General features: G+C 42.2%; 1 protein-coding gene across 6 annotated transcripts in view; it reads left to right on the top strand.

Annotated features, from left to right (window-relative positions):
- The window catches only part of pcnx1 (pecanex 1), a 35568-nt gene that overhangs the window by 5311 nt on the left and 12427 nt on the right, over positions 1-17830 (top strand). For 2 of the 6 annotated variants that reach the window (XR_010931900.1, XM_067614677.1), the window contains exons 4-16: positions 1697-1733; positions 2607-2672; positions 2776-4500; positions 6763-6952; positions 9270-9463; positions 11084-11177; positions 11584-11641; positions 12293-12525; positions 13781-13934; positions 14221-14253; positions 16014-16185; positions 17370-17480; positions 17690-17781. Coding sequence is in view for 5 of the 6 variants with exons in the window: in XM_067614677.1 (XP_067470778.1) it covers positions 1697-1733; positions 2607-2672; positions 2776-4500; positions 6763-6952; positions 9270-9463; positions 11084-11177; positions 11584-11641; positions 12293-12525; positions 13781-13934; positions 14221-14253; positions 16014-16185; positions 17370-17480; positions 17690-17781 (3159 nt within the window). In the remaining variant the exon portion in view is untranslated. The remainder of the gene's footprint in view (positions 1-1696; positions 1734-2606; positions 2673-2775; positions 4501-6762; positions 6953-9269; positions 9464-11083; positions 11178-11583; positions 11642-12292; positions 12526-13780; positions 13935-14220; positions 14254-16013; positions 16186-17369; positions 17481-17689; positions 17782-17830) is intronic. The other 4 variants (XM_067614678.1, XM_067614680.1, XM_067614682.1 and 1 more) reach the window with 4 other exon arrangements.

Genomic DNA, 17830 nt, shown 5'->3' with positions numbered 1-17830 from the left:
GAGAGAGCGAGACTACGTCACCCCCGCCCTGAACCTACAGCTTGTTCACGTCCAACACAGTCGGGACAATGACGAGCTGAAAATGGTCACAAGTGTGTTTTCCCCCATTTTTTCCCCTTTTTCCCAACCCTGCTAGTAACTAACCTCGATGCTACGACCCCTAGATCTTGGCAAGGATATCACATGTGCCTCCTCCGAGACACACACGACACGCTGTGTCCTGGTGACTGTGACAAGCTGGAGGTTGTAGGGACGGGTTTGGGAGGGGAGAGGGAGGTAGGGAGGGGTTTTATGTTGTGTGGTGTGTTACAACAAAACGTTATAAATAAACAACGATGTTGAAATTGAGAAGTTTGGACTTATTTTTTACAATTGAAATTACATTTTTGTTATTACAGAGAGAGTAAAATACCGAAAAATGGTACCGTTGGGTACTGGTAGCGGTTCAAATATAAACAGTATCCAACCCTACATTTATGGTTTGTCCTCAAATGTAAGACAACACCATTTTTTTTCAGATGTAATTTCCAGGAAAAAGAACATGATTTTATTACTGAGCCAACACTGTTTACTGTCAAAGTAATGTTTACGGTCACAATAAACAGTACATCTTGTCTGCACTAAAATGAGGTTCTATGACATGTCTGAAATAACTCCCTGTTTACTACTGTATTATGCTGAAACAATTGATTGATTAGTACATGATTAGTACAAGACAGATGCCACATGCCACATGGCCACAACATCCGTTGATCGATTCCAGTGGCCGGCCTTTGTTGCCCCAATATCATTCCCCATCTCTCTGCTGTTGCTATAATAGAAAATGGAATAAAATGCCCCAAAACATGTACCACCAATTGTCACCAATTGAAAAATCGATAAAAATGGGTCATTTATCCAGAAAAAGATGTAAAGAATCTGCTGGTTGAAGCTACACAGTCTAACTGTCCTTTGACACACTATATATCACACCAGTCCAACACCTTAATGTTTCTGGTGGCTACAACCAATTTTTGTATCCACCTGTTTATTTAGAGCATTGTTCTGTATCACTACTTGTGTTACAAGTGATAAATGATCAATTAACTGCATCTTTCCACAAACAAGCATCAGGTCCTGAGCCCTGACAGCTTTTAGTCCTTTTCCCATTTTAGTGTACTATCCTTACCAGTCCAGTGTGCACACATACAGCTAAGACAAACCTAAGGAGTAAGAGTTCAAGTTGAAAATTATCTTTTTTATTATGGCTTGGTTAGAGCAAAGAGGTGTGTGTGTGTGTGTGTTTTAATTAGGCATGGTGCTCACATAGCTTGCTGTCAGCAGATATCTCCTCTTTAATATTCAAAGATATTTAGTTGTTTTATTCTGTGAGATATATTTAACCTCTGAATCCCCATGGGTGCCGTGTTCTGTGTCTTTGTACTGTGTCCTTGAGTCTCTAATCAGCCAGAACATGCTCAGCTGCTGTGTACCAAGTAGGAAGAGAAGCCAAAACTTTTCTCTCTGATGACAGTGAAGAGGCGCCGGCTGTTTGCAAGACACAAATCGTGTCTTCTTTGGAAGTTGTATTCCATAGTGATCACACGCCTTGTCAGTTTGCCTTCATGAATGATTTTACTTCAGAAATTACCTTTTGATAACCTGATGTTTTTCAAAAGATAAATGGCTTAACTTATCTTTTCATTCAAATTTTCAGATTGCGTCCAGCCATGGAAGAGCAACAGGAACCAAAGGTAACTCTGACTACCTACTGCCTTGTCATGTATACTTAAATCATTTGCCAAATCCTTGTTCTCCCCACCTGTGTGACTCCACTGATTTTCAAAGTGAAATAATATTACTTGTTACAAGCACATTACAATTCAGTTAATGTTTTACAATAGTCTTGTGACCCTGTGTGATGCATTTTCCTTTTGCGGGATCACCACATCCCTGACCATGATCACCCCGGCTACGCAGGAGATGAGGTCTGACTCAGCACTACCGTGACCTCAACAGTCACGCTAAGATGAAGCAGCTTTAGACAGGCACTGCTGAGTTTGAAAAACAGAAATGCAATATGCCGTATGCATGAGAGTCATTCTCCAGGACTTTATTGAAATACTGAGAAGAAGACAAGAAGCAAACTGGGTCTGTTGTACTGAGGCAGCTGTGTTGTCTGAATAATTCAGTGAGTGTGTTCGATGCCGTTCTAATTAGCTGGTGGTTTGTGATGACAGGAAATGGTCTGAAGTTGAACAAAGGCTCTGCTGGGGTTTAGCTTTTTAATCTTCTCTTTAAGCGTTCCATCCACTCAGACTGTCCTTCACAAATTCCCAGGAAATCACGGTCACTCTAAAATAGAGTGTTGAGACACACTAATTGTAAAGAACACCATTCTGAACTGTTACATCTTTATTCAAATGTTATCTTAAACAGCCATTGGGACATTCGAGAAATCTTTTCTGGGCTTAGCTTGCTTCTTAGAAGTAGTGTTTCTGAGAAGAAGACAGGAATTTCTATTACTTAATCGTCTGTAGTGTGGGTGCCTAGAGATACTGGTTGTGAAAGTATTAATAATTGATTAAGCCTGTCATCTCTTAATTGCGTTCTTCCTATCTTTGCAGGAGATGTGGGAAAGACTTCAGATGACATCAGTTTGACTCTTGTTGAGAGCTGCAGTCATGATCATGGTACAAGCAAGCATGGCACTCACATATAAACAAAAACCCTGCTTATGTTACTGGCTGTGACATTTCAATGCTCTCCTTAATATTTATATTTGTATCCATTTAGATCTGCTATCAGACGCAAAGATGTACTGCCTTGTTCCCAATGACTCCTTCGCCTCCTTGCAGCCCTCAACCTCCTTGTGTCCTTCAGAACTGTCCAGAGAGCCTGCTGATCTCTGTAACTCTGCTGCTTATCACTTCAGCCTGTCACACTCTTCCTGTGACACCGAGGTGACCACTCATGCATCCATGCAATCTCAGACCTTTAGAAAGGAGCTCCGTTCTCGGGGCCTACCTCGGACTTCCAGCTCGGCGGGTTCTGCTTTCCCTGACCCGTGTCTACCAGACTTTGCTCTATACCCTCCACCAAGGAGAGGTGGCCTTGATCCTGTGTGTGAGCTGGAAACTGCCAGGCCACACAGGCCAGGGCTGTCTGACAGAGAGGGGACCGAGCGCCTTTACCAGCAGGACCAAGCTGTGGCCTCGACATCGGGAATAGAGTGCTATAGACACAAAGAACCACGCAGAGTAGCCCGCTCAGCCTCCAGGGAGGCTGGGGAAGGTAGCTCAGGTCTGTACCAGGTGGAGGTTGGTGGTAGTGGGAAAGGCTCTGGTAGAGGAGGAAAGTCCCACGGAGGGGAGCGCAGTGCTGACAGCCTACGGAGCCTGAGTACTCGTAGTAGTGGCTCAACTGAGAGCTACTGCAGCGGCACAGACAGGGATACCAACAGCACTGTCAGCAGCTTCCACAGTGAACAGACCAGCTCTACACATGTGGAGAGCCTGCTCTCACTTTCAGGGGATGAGCGTGTACGAGACAGAGGAGATACTGCGTCTGCTTCTGTAGACGGCAGGACTTCTAGCCTTGGCAGTATTAGCTCTCGAGGCCTCAGCAACCTACCTTCTAGGGAGGCCAATAAAAACCCTCATGCCAATGAACTGACTGCTAAACAACCTGCTGACACTCCGTCCTCAGCAGCCCAAGAGCTTGTAGAATCTAGCAGGTGCCAGGAAGAGCCTGGCATCAGGACCAGTGCTGATGGCTCTACTTGTGGAGTGGCCATCGAGCAGGAGCAGGTAAAAGACGACCAACCAAAGTCAGCCAACCTTGTTCAGAGGACTTCTTCCCTGTCGACAGGACGCAGTGGACGTCGACGGACTGGCAAGAAAAGGGCAAGTAGCTTTGATGCCAGCCGTCACCGGGACTACGTGTCATTGCGTGGTATGGCCAAGCCTTGTAGTGCTGTGTTTACTGGGGGTGGAGAGGAGGACTCCAGCGATCAGAGTGAACTCAGCTGCGCCTCCAGTCTCCACTCCACCCACCACCTAAGCACAGACAGCTCCTCTAGCACCACCTCCCGCTCCTGCCACTCACCAGAGGGCCGCTACAGGGCCCTGAAAGCCAAGCACACTGCAGCCAATGCAGCCTCCTCCTCCACAGTAAAAACTGCAGCAGGATCTGAGGCAGTAGTGCGAACTGGAGGGAAGCGGCGCACCTCTCGCCGTACCCCCAGCACAGGCAGTGCCAAAACGCATGCCAGAGTGTTGAGTTTGGACAGTGGCACGGCCGCCTGCCTTAATGACCCCAGCCGCCTGGGAGCTCCAGCTGGGCCTCGACCCCTTACCACCTCCAAATCGGACCTGGAAGCCAAAGAAGGGGAAGTCCTGGATGCGGCATCCCTGCTGGGTCGGGCCTCCCAGCTGGAGTCAGTGACCCGCTCCAGAAACAGTCTGCCCAACCAGGCAGCCTTCACTGAGCCTCAGGATGCCACCGCTGCTTCCCTGCGGGGTATGTACCACACACAGCGCCCTAACATATTGAACACATGGCATTCTGTCTGGCGTACTGCTGGTGTTTGATTAATAGTTCACATTTTATGTTGTCAGTGTAGTGACTTTACAATACATCACAAGATTTTTTTATGTTAGTTTAACCCTGTTGTAATCCAGATGTAAAGCTGCTGATTACTCCGGTTGTCAGTTATCACGTGAACTGTATCATACTAATATGATCCCAGACAGAATATAGGCAGCATTATTAGTCTAGTTTTGTTATTTTTTGCTTGCTTTGCTGATAAGGTTTAGTTAAGTAAAAGTGAATGATGCTTTGTTTGTGTATTGGAAGCCATATATCATGCTCACTTTACTGGATAGCTGTTTTCTGGCCTATTAGCAGGGGCATAGTGGTAGGATTGACAACATCGAGACTGTGTTGGGTGTAGCCAGACAAAATTCTTGCTTTATTATTGCTTTTGTGTGTGTGTGTGTGTGTGTGTGTGTGTGTGTGTGTGTGTGTGTGTGTGTGTGTGTGTGTGTGTGTGGCTGCATAAGAGATGTTGTCTGTCTTGCTCATTCAGTGTAACCATGGTGAGTTTCCATGGAGTGACAATCCTGACCCAAGCATAATGTTCCTTGTGTATATCACCATTAGCATGATGGCACAGTGTGTGCTTTGTGCTGAGGTTAGACAAACAGCAGCTCTCTTATTAGTGTCATACACACTGAGTCTAATAGACATTCCCTCCCCCACATTCTTCAAACTTGCAGGATAATATCTTGTATTTTCACTGGGTTCCTGACTGTCTGGGTTCTTGTTCCTTTGACTTCTGTGTGTTGTGGACATGTTGTCATTGTGTTGATTGTCTCTACAGTGTACACCTCCTGGGATATACAGTATCAGAACCAGGATATGCTTGGACATGTCAACTGTTGGCAGGAAACCTTTCATAATTAGTGGTTAATTATCATTTGATCCCTGCTGTCTTGATTTTTATTAACCTGCTAGGTCAGTTTCACCTGGGTGAATTCATTCGCAATAACATTGAGTGAGCAGTTGGTTAAACATTTTCCTTGACTGGACTTCAAGTTGTCAGTGGTGATTATTGGGAATTTGTTGGATTCTTCAGACCACTTGAAGACACCAATTTATTGCAGCACATCTATGTGTCTCTTCAGTAAAGAAGTAGCACAGTCTTTCTCATACATTTGTATGCTGTTTCACTTGTGCTAAATTTAACACACTCAAGTGTTTTACCACCACTTGTTGAAGTACGTGCAGTGGCTAACACTAGCTAAATTTAACTATACCTAGCCAACTTTAGCTAGAGTTTGCTGAGTCATTTTGCTGCCTTTTAATAGTCTCCTCTATTTGTGCTACTGTCATGCTACATTTTTAGCATGCCAGAGATAAACATGCCAGTGGGTTTTATCACAAGAGTAGAATAAAAAGTAAGCAAACCATATCTCACCATAACTGAACTTTGTCCCCTGTTTATGGTCTTGTTCTACTAGTGCACATTTTATGGATTTGCAAATTGCAGTCATGCCACACTACAGCTGTGAATGATGATGCAAAAATAATGATGATCCATAAGTATCTCAAATTTATTGCTCACTGTGTAGAGTAAACTATTAAATATCTATTAAATACAGAGAGTTTCTATTATAGCAGTGAATGAGTTAGCGAGGGAGTGATTTTGGACACAGTCTAGAGGTCCATCCCAATACTCACACTTGCAGTCTTGAGCACTTAAGTGTCCGTTGAGTGTGTCTAATGTCGGAAAAATACCAACATGCAGTCCACTTAACCCACTCATGATGGTCTATTGCGCCACGTCATTCCAGACATGAAGAAGTTTATGACATGTTAGATTCTTGACATGCTACATACTGTCACCCATTGTGGGAAAAATATTATCTTGGGGGATTTTGCCTTTTATTTGATAGTAGCAGGAGAGATACTGACAGGAAGTGAGGGGGGAGAGGGAGGGGCGTGATATGCAATAAAGCAGCTGGAGTGGAATTGAGGATGTTATGTCAAACATCTCAACCACCAGGCCATCAGTACGCCCCACTTCAGTGTTGGTCTGTCAGTCATGTTGTAGCGCCTGTTGTGTTTTCATTGGTTGCTCTCATTTTGGAGAGAACCTCTTCAGTAGGAAGTTGAAGCAGCAGATTTGGTTTTGTTAGTGAGTGTGCTTTGTTTTCAAAATGTAGCTGAGACCTAGGATAATATATGGAACTATCACCTCCTACATGTGTCCACATCAAGCTCTCAAACAAAGGAAACACATCCACGCTGACTGGCCAACCATGTTTTTCACCACGACAGCCCCAGGGAGCGAGGAGACGGTCATATTTCGGCGTGAACGTAGCACGTTTCGTCGGCAGGCGGTGCGGCGGCGGCACAACGCAGGGAGTAACCCCACACCTCCCACCTCTCTCATTGGATCTCCTCTCAGGTACGCCGTGCATGGAGCAGGGAATCGTTTTTTGTCGTTTTGTTGCCTGGTGTGAGCATGTTACCAGGTGGCGCCCTCTTCCTGCCCCACATCAACACCAATTTGCGTCTTCTGCTGTGCATGCTGGGACAGTGCAAGACAGCACGTATCACTGGATGGGTGTCTCTACTCTGCATGTGATGTCTTTCGTCCTCCTTTTCTCAAGACTTCACTTTTTCATGCTGTTATCATGCCATCTAATCTTTTAAATTCCCCATTTTGTTTACGGATCAAAGAATGGAGTCCTTACAAACTTAAAGGCACAAAGCCACAAGGTCTGACTAATCTACTTGGCTGACATACCGTCTCCTCTCAGAACTGTGCATGATTTCAATAATACAGACATCCTGCTGTATCACTCTGCTTTGCTCTTTTTTAAAGAGAAATAAAGATGATATTGGTAATTGTAAAAATCAAAGGTTTAAGTTGGCTGCCGTCAGGAATTTATACTGAACTATATACTAATATACTGTGTTTTTATTAATAGATTTGAAGATCCCGGCTTTTTCCATTTTAAACCGTGTGTCAGTAATTCACAGCAGGAGGATATTTTTAAATTTGCACTCTTTCGTTTTTTTCTTTTTAACATAAATTTTCACATACAGCACCAGTCAAAAGTTTGGACACACTTTGTCATTCAAGTGAATGGAAAAGTCTTAAACTTTCCCACAGTGTCCCAACTTTCCCACAGTGTCAAACTTTGGACCGGTGCTATATATATACAACGTTCTGATTTGTTTTAATGGGCGCATCACGTCTCACCGCACTGTTTTAGAGTTGTGTCAAATTGTGCGTGTTTCTAACCTTTTATGTGGGATCTAACCTTGAAAACTAAAGTCCATGTTTGGCAGAGTTGTATTTTAATCCCTACTGTCCAAGATGACAGTGACCCGGCATGATTGACTACTGCCCTGCAGAATACAAATGAACTGTCACTCCTGAGATTGTAGGTTTATTAGAGAGACCGTGCCGTAACTGGAAGGTCACAGGTTCTCTCATCGCAACAGCTTGTATGTTCCTTCTGTTAATTTAGCAAAGCATAAAATCCCTCAGAGGTATATCTCAAAAAGCGACTGTATTACAGCGTGTAATGTTGCAATTTAAGTACCGTTAACACTACAAAAAAATGTGTAAGGCTGAATGTTTTTGTTCCACTGGCCTTATGCTGTGGATGGACATCATGCTCCTGTGACGTCTGAACAGTATAACTCCCCCAGTTTAGTTGTACAAATGCCAACAGTTTTTCACCTCTAGCCAAGGCTCTACGTCTTCCTGCATCCATCTTGCAAGGTCACATTTCCAAATGCTGAGCCTTGAAAAATGTTAAGCAAGGAAAACAAGTGAGCAGCCTGCCAGGGGTCAATAAACTTGCAAAATACAAAATCGTTCCCTCTTCCACCGATCCCTCCACCCTCTCATGTCCCTTCACTCCAAATAGTTTTTTGACTTTCTCAGTGCTGCATCAGACATCTTAAGCTACGTCAAAGGCAAGATAATTTACTGTATGATTACTGAAAATATGAAAATATGGTGATTAATATTAAGATAGAGGAGGAGGGCTGTAGTTTTCTTAATTCAGTCATCAACAAGTGTGGTTTTATTGCCTCACTGACAATGATCCAGCATGCTGTATCCTGAGGGTACATAAACCCCAGGTAGATTTTCCTATGAGCAGGTTTTAGTCAAAAGGATGGAGAGCTAAGTCACAATGACTTTGCTTTATAGATTTTAGAAGTCTCAGGAAAGACTTTCCAGTAAAGGCTTTTCACTTAATGCCACATATCTTATCCATTTCTGGTGCTATCATGGAGGTCTACCTGAACTGTGCAAATAATTTTAAATGTGGAACATGAAAAAGAAAAGAAAGCTATAAAGATTGTTGAGATGTGTTTAGATAATATGTCTGTAGCCCCTTGCCTCTGTTCCAGATCACAAAATGTCTAAAGCAACATGGTGATGATTGGATACTAATGACATGATACAAATCGGATGAAATAGTGACTAGATTATATATTTGTTGACAGAAATTACACAGAAATTCACAATAATATCTAATTTTCAGTCAGTCAACACCTGTTCAGCCATTTTTGCTCTGCAGTAGGGGACCTCCACTATGGCAACCAGAATATGCATCACATCACCTGAAATCCCACTATTGTGAAATTACCTGTCTCATCTCCCCTTCCCCTGTGCTGATGTTATATATCAACAGTACCTCCCTCCCTCCCCGGTCTCCACCACTTCTCATTTCCTCCCCTTCTCCCTTCTCCTCCAACAGTCTTCAGGAGGCTCTCAGCCAGGCCTCCCAGCCTTCTACTTCCCAGGTGAAAAGTCAGCCGTCTAGAACCCCGTCCCAGGTGACCGTGCTGAGCGCAAGCGCCTCCCTGCTGGCCAGGAATGGAAGCACACACCTGGAGGGTTCTCAGGACAAGGCCTCAACGGTTGGCACTACCAGCTTGCAGGATGACTTCGGTAGGGAGCGCATGAAGAGAGCTGACATGTTAAGAAAATTGGAATTTCCCAGGAAACAGTGCTGGATTGGTAGTTTGTGGGGAAGTGGATCTGTGTGACACATTGGAATTTTTCATTGTCTTTTGGTTTATTGTTTTGGTTTCATATGCTTCGGTAAGAAAGTTGCTACAGTGGATTTGATGGTTTGGAATTGCTTGAACAGAGCCAGTCAGATATGACTGCTGCAGTCAGTCATAGCAGAGCTCTATTATCCACGGCCGGTGGACTGTTGCAATCAGTCAAAGCCAAGCTCAATTATCTATGCTCCATTTATCTCTGTCTGTGATATTGTATCTGTAGCCAATAGTTGACCTCACTTGGATGTGCATGTTACCCTTTGGTCATAGCCTTCCCACACCCTGCGCTGAACAGAGTGTTACTACTGATTTCTGTTTACGCCTACACATAAATACAAATGTTCACTGATCTTTAGGACATCAATGAACATAATGATGGTTGAAAAAAAATAGAGATTTTTGTACAAGTTGTTTTTGCCCGTCCTCTGAACTAGTGGTAAATGGATTACTACTCTCTTTATGTGACTCAGAGCAGATTGCTATTAGAAGAAAGCTGGTGGCCTGAGTGTGTGTTTCTGTGTTTGTAATTTCAGAGCATTAATAATTCTTGTTTTTATCCACATATGATTTCACTACTTGGACAGTTTCTTGCGTTTACTTGCTCCCCTGATGTCAGTGTGATTGTGAGAACTCTACACTAGAGATGTGGGTTTCCTAAGCATCTGTGCGCAGTTGCATGAAGCATCTCAAGAAAATATTTTCCTTTGTAGTTGTCTGAAGATTTCTTCAGAGAAAGGTATTGCGCAAATTTAACTAAGGTCATATCCTTATCAAATATCCTTAAATAAATAGCATTTTATCTCGAGGTGCATTTCAAGGCTCAAAGGAATTCCTGAAATTTTCTCTTGCACAAGCCTCCCTGGAAAAAAAAAACATGGAATTTCTATTTTTCTAACTGACAAACTGGAGGAAAATGTACCATAAAAGTTTTGAGACAGAGGACAACCCTAGGGATACTCGATCTGTTTTTGTTGCTATATTTGTTGCTTAAGTTTGGGCAATACTTACTGTTGCAGCACTCATAAGTACAGTATTTTGAAAAAGGAAAAACTAACACTGTAAGAGAAACTATACGTCACTTAAGTTATTCTCATAATCTGTGATGTAGTGTTTGTAAGATGTGTGGACATACTTAAAATAAGCCTTTTTATCAGATGGTTTATGAGCTTCATGGCTACTACATTTATACTCAGGTTTCATATCTCATCTCAGGAATAGTTTGCAGTAATGCTCCACTGAAGCAACAGAAGCACAATGGAAACAACCTGACTGCTTTTCAGGACAAGCAGGAAATGACTGACTTGCTTATAGCCTCTTTGGGAGGACGCACATTCACTCAGTAATCTCATTATCTCAGATGAACACAGTAATATTACCGAAGCCATCTAATTCCCTTCATGTAAACATCTAGTTCAATTAAATTATTCCCACGGACAAAGTCAGGCTTTGCTAATGATTTCTGAGGACTCACTGTGCTTCTTTCTCTCTTTTGTGTGTTTTTCAGGAAAACTCACTCCCTCCTTGTATGAGGCTGGCGGGTGTGACATGTCCTTGGTCAATTTTGAACCTGCAACCAGACGAGCCTCCAATAACGTATGGTTAGTGTCAAACTGAGAATTAATCTCATTTGTTTTCATATAATAAAATACACCATCTGGCTGCCGTTAGGAGCTTGTTGTGTTTCTAATCACTTACAGTAGCTATGTCTGCAGAATTTTAAAAAAAAAAAAAAAGATATTTAAATTTTATGTTGTTCTCAACTGGGAACAGATTATTTCATCACTGATGCGTGTCATTTTTTGTTGCGATAGTGTCCCCTTTTTACAGAACTGTGGCTTTAAAGAAAACATAATTGTAAAACCGTACCATACAAAAGCAAAGCAAATAGCCGATTGGTTGTTTAGTTTTAGGTCATCAGGAAATTAAGCATGATTTAATACAGTAAGTGCATCAGATGCTTTTCCCTCATCAGTGTTCTCATTTTGTCTGATGATGCCCCTGCAGGGACACCGACTCCCACCTCTCCAGTTCTACCTCAGTTCGCTTCTACCCTCATGACCTGGTGAGTATCCAACCAGTGAGCTGCTGCTGTTGTGTGTAAAGTGTGTGAGAGACAGAGTGAGCTAGACTTGCAGAGAGACTGAAGACTGACAGACTGTGACAGAAGCATGCATTCACATGCAGAAAATGTTTTTCTTCATCTCCTGACTCAATCTGTTTGCATATTATTTTTGGTACTCTGCACTATGCATTCATGTTCATGACTGTGTTTTTTAATAGTTTTTTTCTTGTGTTGGCTGTTCTCCTCTCCCTCTTCTTGCCCATACATCAAAAACAAATCATATTATACTAATTTTAAAATCACTACACTGGCTACCAGTTTGCCCCATAACCATATTTGAACGTTTATTGGATTTCAAAGCCCTTTGCAGCCTGGCACCTACAGACTGATATGCTTGTTCTACATGAGCAAGAATGATGTCTTTAATCATCTGGTGCTGGCTTATTAACCAGTTCTGCAATGAGAATCCAGATGGCTAGGAGTGGGTGGGGTGGCAGTGGTGCAGTCGTTTTTCTGTGTTTATCTGTTTCTATCTCTTTTTACTGTTCTTTTTAAAAATCAGGTTTGTAAAGTAGTTTGAACTGTATCATTGTACAAAATGCAGCATGAATACCTTTGACTTGACTCTACCTAGCTCTGACTGTGAGACAGTTCTCCCTCCCTCAGATCCGTCTGAACCGTCTGCTGACGATGGACCCAGAGCTGCTGGAGCAGCAGGATGGAGATCTGAGTCCAGAGCTTCAGGATGCACCGCCGGGCCAAGAGGACTCTGCAGCCACCACTGCTGCTGGCAAAGCCAGGCAGTACTATCGCTTGTGGCTTCTGCCCTACCTGTGGGTCGGACTGCACTTTGACCGGCTCACCCTGCTGGCACTGTTTGACAGGTACGGCAAGGAAGGCATCATTTACCGCCTTGTTTGATACTTGTGTTGACAGATACTGCAATTTGTGGCTCCAAGTGGGAGATATTATAGCCAACAAAAACAACATCCATGCACCCTACTTGTAATTTTCAAGTTTCCAGACTTCAACACTACATTTCATTTTCCTTTGGCCATGATCAGCAAGTTTTCTACTCTTGTAATTATACCTGATGGAAATGACAAGATGAAACTCATTAACTAAACATTAGTATTCAGCTCTGAGTTTAAAAAACACAAATGGGAGATTCAACAGAAAAAAATGCAGAGATTTTACCAAACTTCTCAGTGTGTTTTCTGCTGTATCTCAGGCATGTTTATGGCATCCAGGGCCATGTATGTAGGGATTAGCCTTTTACCGATCCACTGTGGAGTACTACAAGGTTCCATCCTAGGCCCTATTAAAATCTTTTTTTTTCTATATCTGCTGCCATTTTACTCATAATACATACCAGTACATAATACAGTACCAGTCAAACTGTATATAATATAACTTCTCATCTTCTCAATGTTATGCTACATGCAGCTACATGTGACATGCAATAATATAATTGAATTTGTTTAGTGGATATCTGCAGCAGTCTAACCAACATCTGTGGACCTGTGGCTGTTCTCAGATGTAAATAGTAAATACTAATGGGAGGAATGTGGTTGTCAGTTTTCATTCTGGCTTTAAATTTGATAAGCAAGTCAACCCTGCTGTTCAGTGTTTTTTTCTTTTATTTCTTCTTGTCTTGATTACTGTAATTCTCTTTATGTGGGAGCCCCATAGCCAGTCAGCCTTATCAGGCCTGCAGCTCATCCAAAATGCAGCCGCAAGGCTCCTCACTGGCACCAAGAGGAAAGACCATATCTACCATAAATGGATTTTAAACTTCTTAAGTTTAAAGCACTGCGTGGATTGATGCCAGTTCTCCAGACTCTGACACAGTTTTCCCTTCTCTATTAGATCATCCCCTTTGTAAATGCAGTCTTAACACCCATTTTTAGAAGTACTTTTGAGTCTCACTATTACGACCACATGATTGCTTATATGCTCTCTATATTATTGAAGATGTTTCTGTTCAATACACTTTTTTTTCTCCTCTGTTTTACTTCTCTTGTCATTGGCTGATGTTTTCTGAATCTGATTGAGATATTAAACATGAAGGAAATTTAATCTTATGTTCAAGAACTTTTGTATGTACTCTTGGGCTGACTTTTCTCCATTGTGTTACAGGAACCGTGAGGTTTTAGAGAATGTGCTGGCGGTAGTGCTGGCTGTCCTGGTGGCCTTCCTGGGTTCAGTGCTGCTGGTCAACGGCTTTTTCACTGACATCTGGGTCTTTCAGTTCTGCCTCGTCATTGCAAGTTGCCAGTATTCCTTACTAAAGGTGAGCACTTGAGTTAAGACCACAACATGGTCAGACCTGACCTTAAAAGTGAAACAGAGAACCACTGTTGCAAAGAAGCAGTTTAATTTTTTTACTAGACACATGATAGCAGTTTTTCAAAGTTTGGTATGCCTTAAAGGGAATTCGCAATGCTAATGACTCAAACATTATTTTGCACTTCATTTCTTCTGAACTGCCAGTAAAGAAATAGTACAGTGGCTTTGTTAGAGGTATTCCAAGGCATCAACATTAATAATGAATTCACCTGTGTCTTTTTTATTGGCAGAGTGTTCAACCAGACTCCTCTTCCCCTCGACATGTAAGTAATTAAAACTTATAAATCACCTTTATCTCTTTGACACTTTTGGGGCCATTTAATCCTGAAGTTTTCAGTCCTGAAAACCTTAAGTCTCAACAGCGAGTGCTTTTTAATAATACACCAAACACTTCTTGAGCAACTGCTTTGTTAGAATTACAACAGAAAAGCAACTGTTGTATCTGTTGACAGAAACAAAGTCAGTCGGTAACTGGTCTTTTTCTATCATGCCATGAGCAACCACAGTCTGATTTCATGCTACAAATGGCGCAAGTTTTCCACACAACAGCAGGACACAGTTAAAGGAGTTGGTTACTTCACTGAGAAGTTAATCTAACAGAATATTTAAAACCGATGGAGCTGTCAACAATGCTGAAATGTGTTGTTTTGCAGAGACATTTTTGATGAACGATTGCTGTCAGTGCTAACCGCTGTGACAAATGCGTTGTTTTTTCTGTGACTGCTTCATGATAAGAAACACCTTGTGTTTTACCAACTGAACTCTTTGATGCTGCAGCAGTCTGAAATTTGGGGTTTGCATCAGCAGTAGCTTCACACAGCTCTGATACAGTGTTAGAAGGCTGATATCAATGACATAAAATTTGAAAAAAGTAACAATGGATTACATGAATGTAATGTTTTGAATTGCTATTGCTGAAAAAAAAGGTTTATAGGATTATAACTGTAAAGTATCCACAATTTGAGAGTTTTTAGTGAGAAGATGCTCATATCTTGAGTGATGATTATTAAATGCCTGGTTAACCTACAGAGTAAACAAACAATAGTAAGGAGTACAGAATGTTAGAAAAAAACACTAACAGAAACCAGAAAAACCCTTTAAACCACAGTGAGGGTAGAGAAATAAAGAACCAATTTCCTTTAATCTATGATATGACCAATAGTTTTTCTTCAGTATTTTTCTTTTTGTGTTGTGGTTCTTGAAAATGATGTTTCTTTTCCCCCGCGAGTCTCTGTGTTCCTCCCTCCCTTGCGTCAGTAGCCTGCTCTGAAACGGTGTCTTTTATTAATGCAGCTCCTACTCAGCTGCAGGCACAAGCTTTAAATAGCTGGCCAGAGTTTAGACCACAGCTCGCTCTCTTGCTATTTGTCTGTATCTCCCTTTCTCTCTCTCTGTTTCCTCCTCACCCCCCTTGTCTTTTCCATCTCCTTCACCTCGTCTAACCTCAAAGATTCCTTCCCTTCCCTTTTCATGATATTGTTGACACATTTTGAGAAAACCTGGTTTATTTAATCTGATTGTTGGTGCGTAAACTGTCAGTTTTCCCTCCGGTGAAAAAGCAGGGCAGCACGTAGCCTCTTGGGTTGAAACCTGCACGCTGCAGACATGCATTCTCTCTCTCTCTCTCTCCTGTGAAACCTTACTCTCGATGCTATTTCTGTTTATACCTGTGTCACTGTCCCCCTGGGCTCGTATGACACTTATACTAATGAATTAATCCTTTATTTAGCAATAATGCCTCATTAGAATGATGGTTTTATTGAATTGTGCAATTAATGTAATTTGTTGTATGCTTTAATCTACAGTGTAACAAGAGGGCACACATTTTAAAGGCTTAAAGGGAATGGACTAAAATATATTTGAAGAAATGTTAATTGCAGTTTGATGTTTTGCATCTTGGGAACTTTTTCGTTATTTAAATGCACATAGTTGCATGCTCTGAACATTGAGTCGTACTGGACCACAATAAGAAAATCCAGCTTCTTTAATGAACCATTATAACATCCTACCTTTGTCCCTTCAGGGCCATAATCGTATCATAGCATACAGCCGGCCTGTCTACTTCTGCCTGTGCTGTGGCCTCATTTGGCTGCTCCACTACGGCAGTCTGAGGATCACTTCATCTCGCATAACCCTGTACGGAGTCGCACTCACCAGCTCCCTGGTACTCGCCTCTGCCAGGGACCTTGTCATAGGTAAGGCCAAAGAAAGCAGATATCATTTATGCACAGTAATAATAATGACAATCTATATTTGTGTGGTGCTTTTCATTGATTGGGACAGTACAAAGAAGAATACTAAAGTGACAGGACACAGAAAGACCACTTCATGCAGACATCTTCATGCAACTTTATGTGTCAGTGAAGTAGCAAGAAGAAATTCAACAGGAAAGTTGTTCCAAAGTTTGGGAGCCTCTCCTTTAAGTTTTAATTCTAGGTCGGGGGATTGCTTGCAGAGTTTTGGTGCAGGATCTGAGGTTGAGTGCAGGTAGAAATTTATGGGCACAGAAGCTCACAAATTCATGCCGGAGCCAGACTTTGACATGCTGTAAATGTAACGAGGAAAACTTTAAAATCAGTTCTAAAAAAAGAAGTTCTAATGTGGGTGATCTCTCTTACTTGTTCTAGTTAAGAGTCTGGCTGCATCATTCTGTAGAAGTGGGAGATGTGAGTGGGTTAGTTTGATTATTGTTACAATAATCAGTTCTGCAAATGACAAATTCAGGCAGAAAGTCACAGAATGCTAAAAGAAAAATATGAAGTTGATAAAAACAGGACTGCACCACTTTATTAACATGACAATGAAAAGTAAGATTAGGATCAAAGATAACTATTTGAGGATGCAAGGTTATCAAATGTATCATAGTTTAAACAGTAATTTAGCTGGAGATTTGTTGTACCACGTTTTTTAGATAGGAAATTACTTTAATAATCATTAAAAAAAACACACAAAAGATACATGAGATAATCCATCCCTACACTTTAGATTGTTTGCCCTGAGACTTGCAACACATGAGACAAATTGAGCTCCGGTTGCGTGGGTCACAAAGTGCAATATGTACAAGAGCCACAATCTCTCTACTAAAAGCGATGCTTATTTGCTTAGAGAATATTAAAACTGCCTCTCACCAAACAGCAATCAACAGTAATTGCTGCAGTTGCCCTGGAGACGTGCCAGCGTGCACTAATATGAACCGATAATACGCGTCGCTCCCTGTCAAAGATGCATAAACACTAAATTATTGTCATCTGCATGATCTGAAGCCCGATGTCCAGGAAAAATATGGAATTATAACATGAAAAATGTATCTCTAAAAGTCTATGATTTATTTTGTCACACTGACAATACTGTCACCTCTTGTGTGTTTGCCTCCCTGCAGTCTTCACCCTGTGTTTTCCCATCATCTTCTTCGTGGGGCTGCTGCCACAAGTCAACACATTCGTCATGTATCTCTTTGAGCAGCTGGACATCCATGTGTTCGGGGGCAACGGTGAGTGACTTGTAGATGCACAGCAGCATCTCCGCAGGGGTGACCTCTACTGAACGAGGCAATAGCGGCTCACGCACACTTGCTTTTATATATATTATGATACGACAGGCTTCATAAAGAGGACAAAGTGCTGATTTGCATTCTGCCTGGCCTAGCGCCTGTCGAGTTGAGTGGTCTCATTGCTGACATCCTCTCTGTGCTCTGTGCAGCCTCCACAAGCCTTCTGTCAGCGCTGTACAGCGTCCTGCGCAGCATCGTCACCGTCGCTCTGCTTTATGGCTTCTGCTACGGAGCTCTGAAGGTGAGAGCAAACCCTTTCTAGCTTTCTAAATCTAATCTAGATGCAAAAT

The sequence above is a fragment of the Thunnus thynnus genome, chromosome 16, assembly GCF_963924715.1.
Source record: "Thunnus thynnus chromosome 16, fThuThy2.1, whole genome shotgun sequence".
Classification (NCBI taxonomy): Eukaryota; Metazoa; Chordata; class Actinopteri; order Scombriformes; family Scombridae; genus Thunnus; species Thunnus thynnus.
This window is presented reverse-complemented; position numbering and strand designations above follow the sequence as displayed.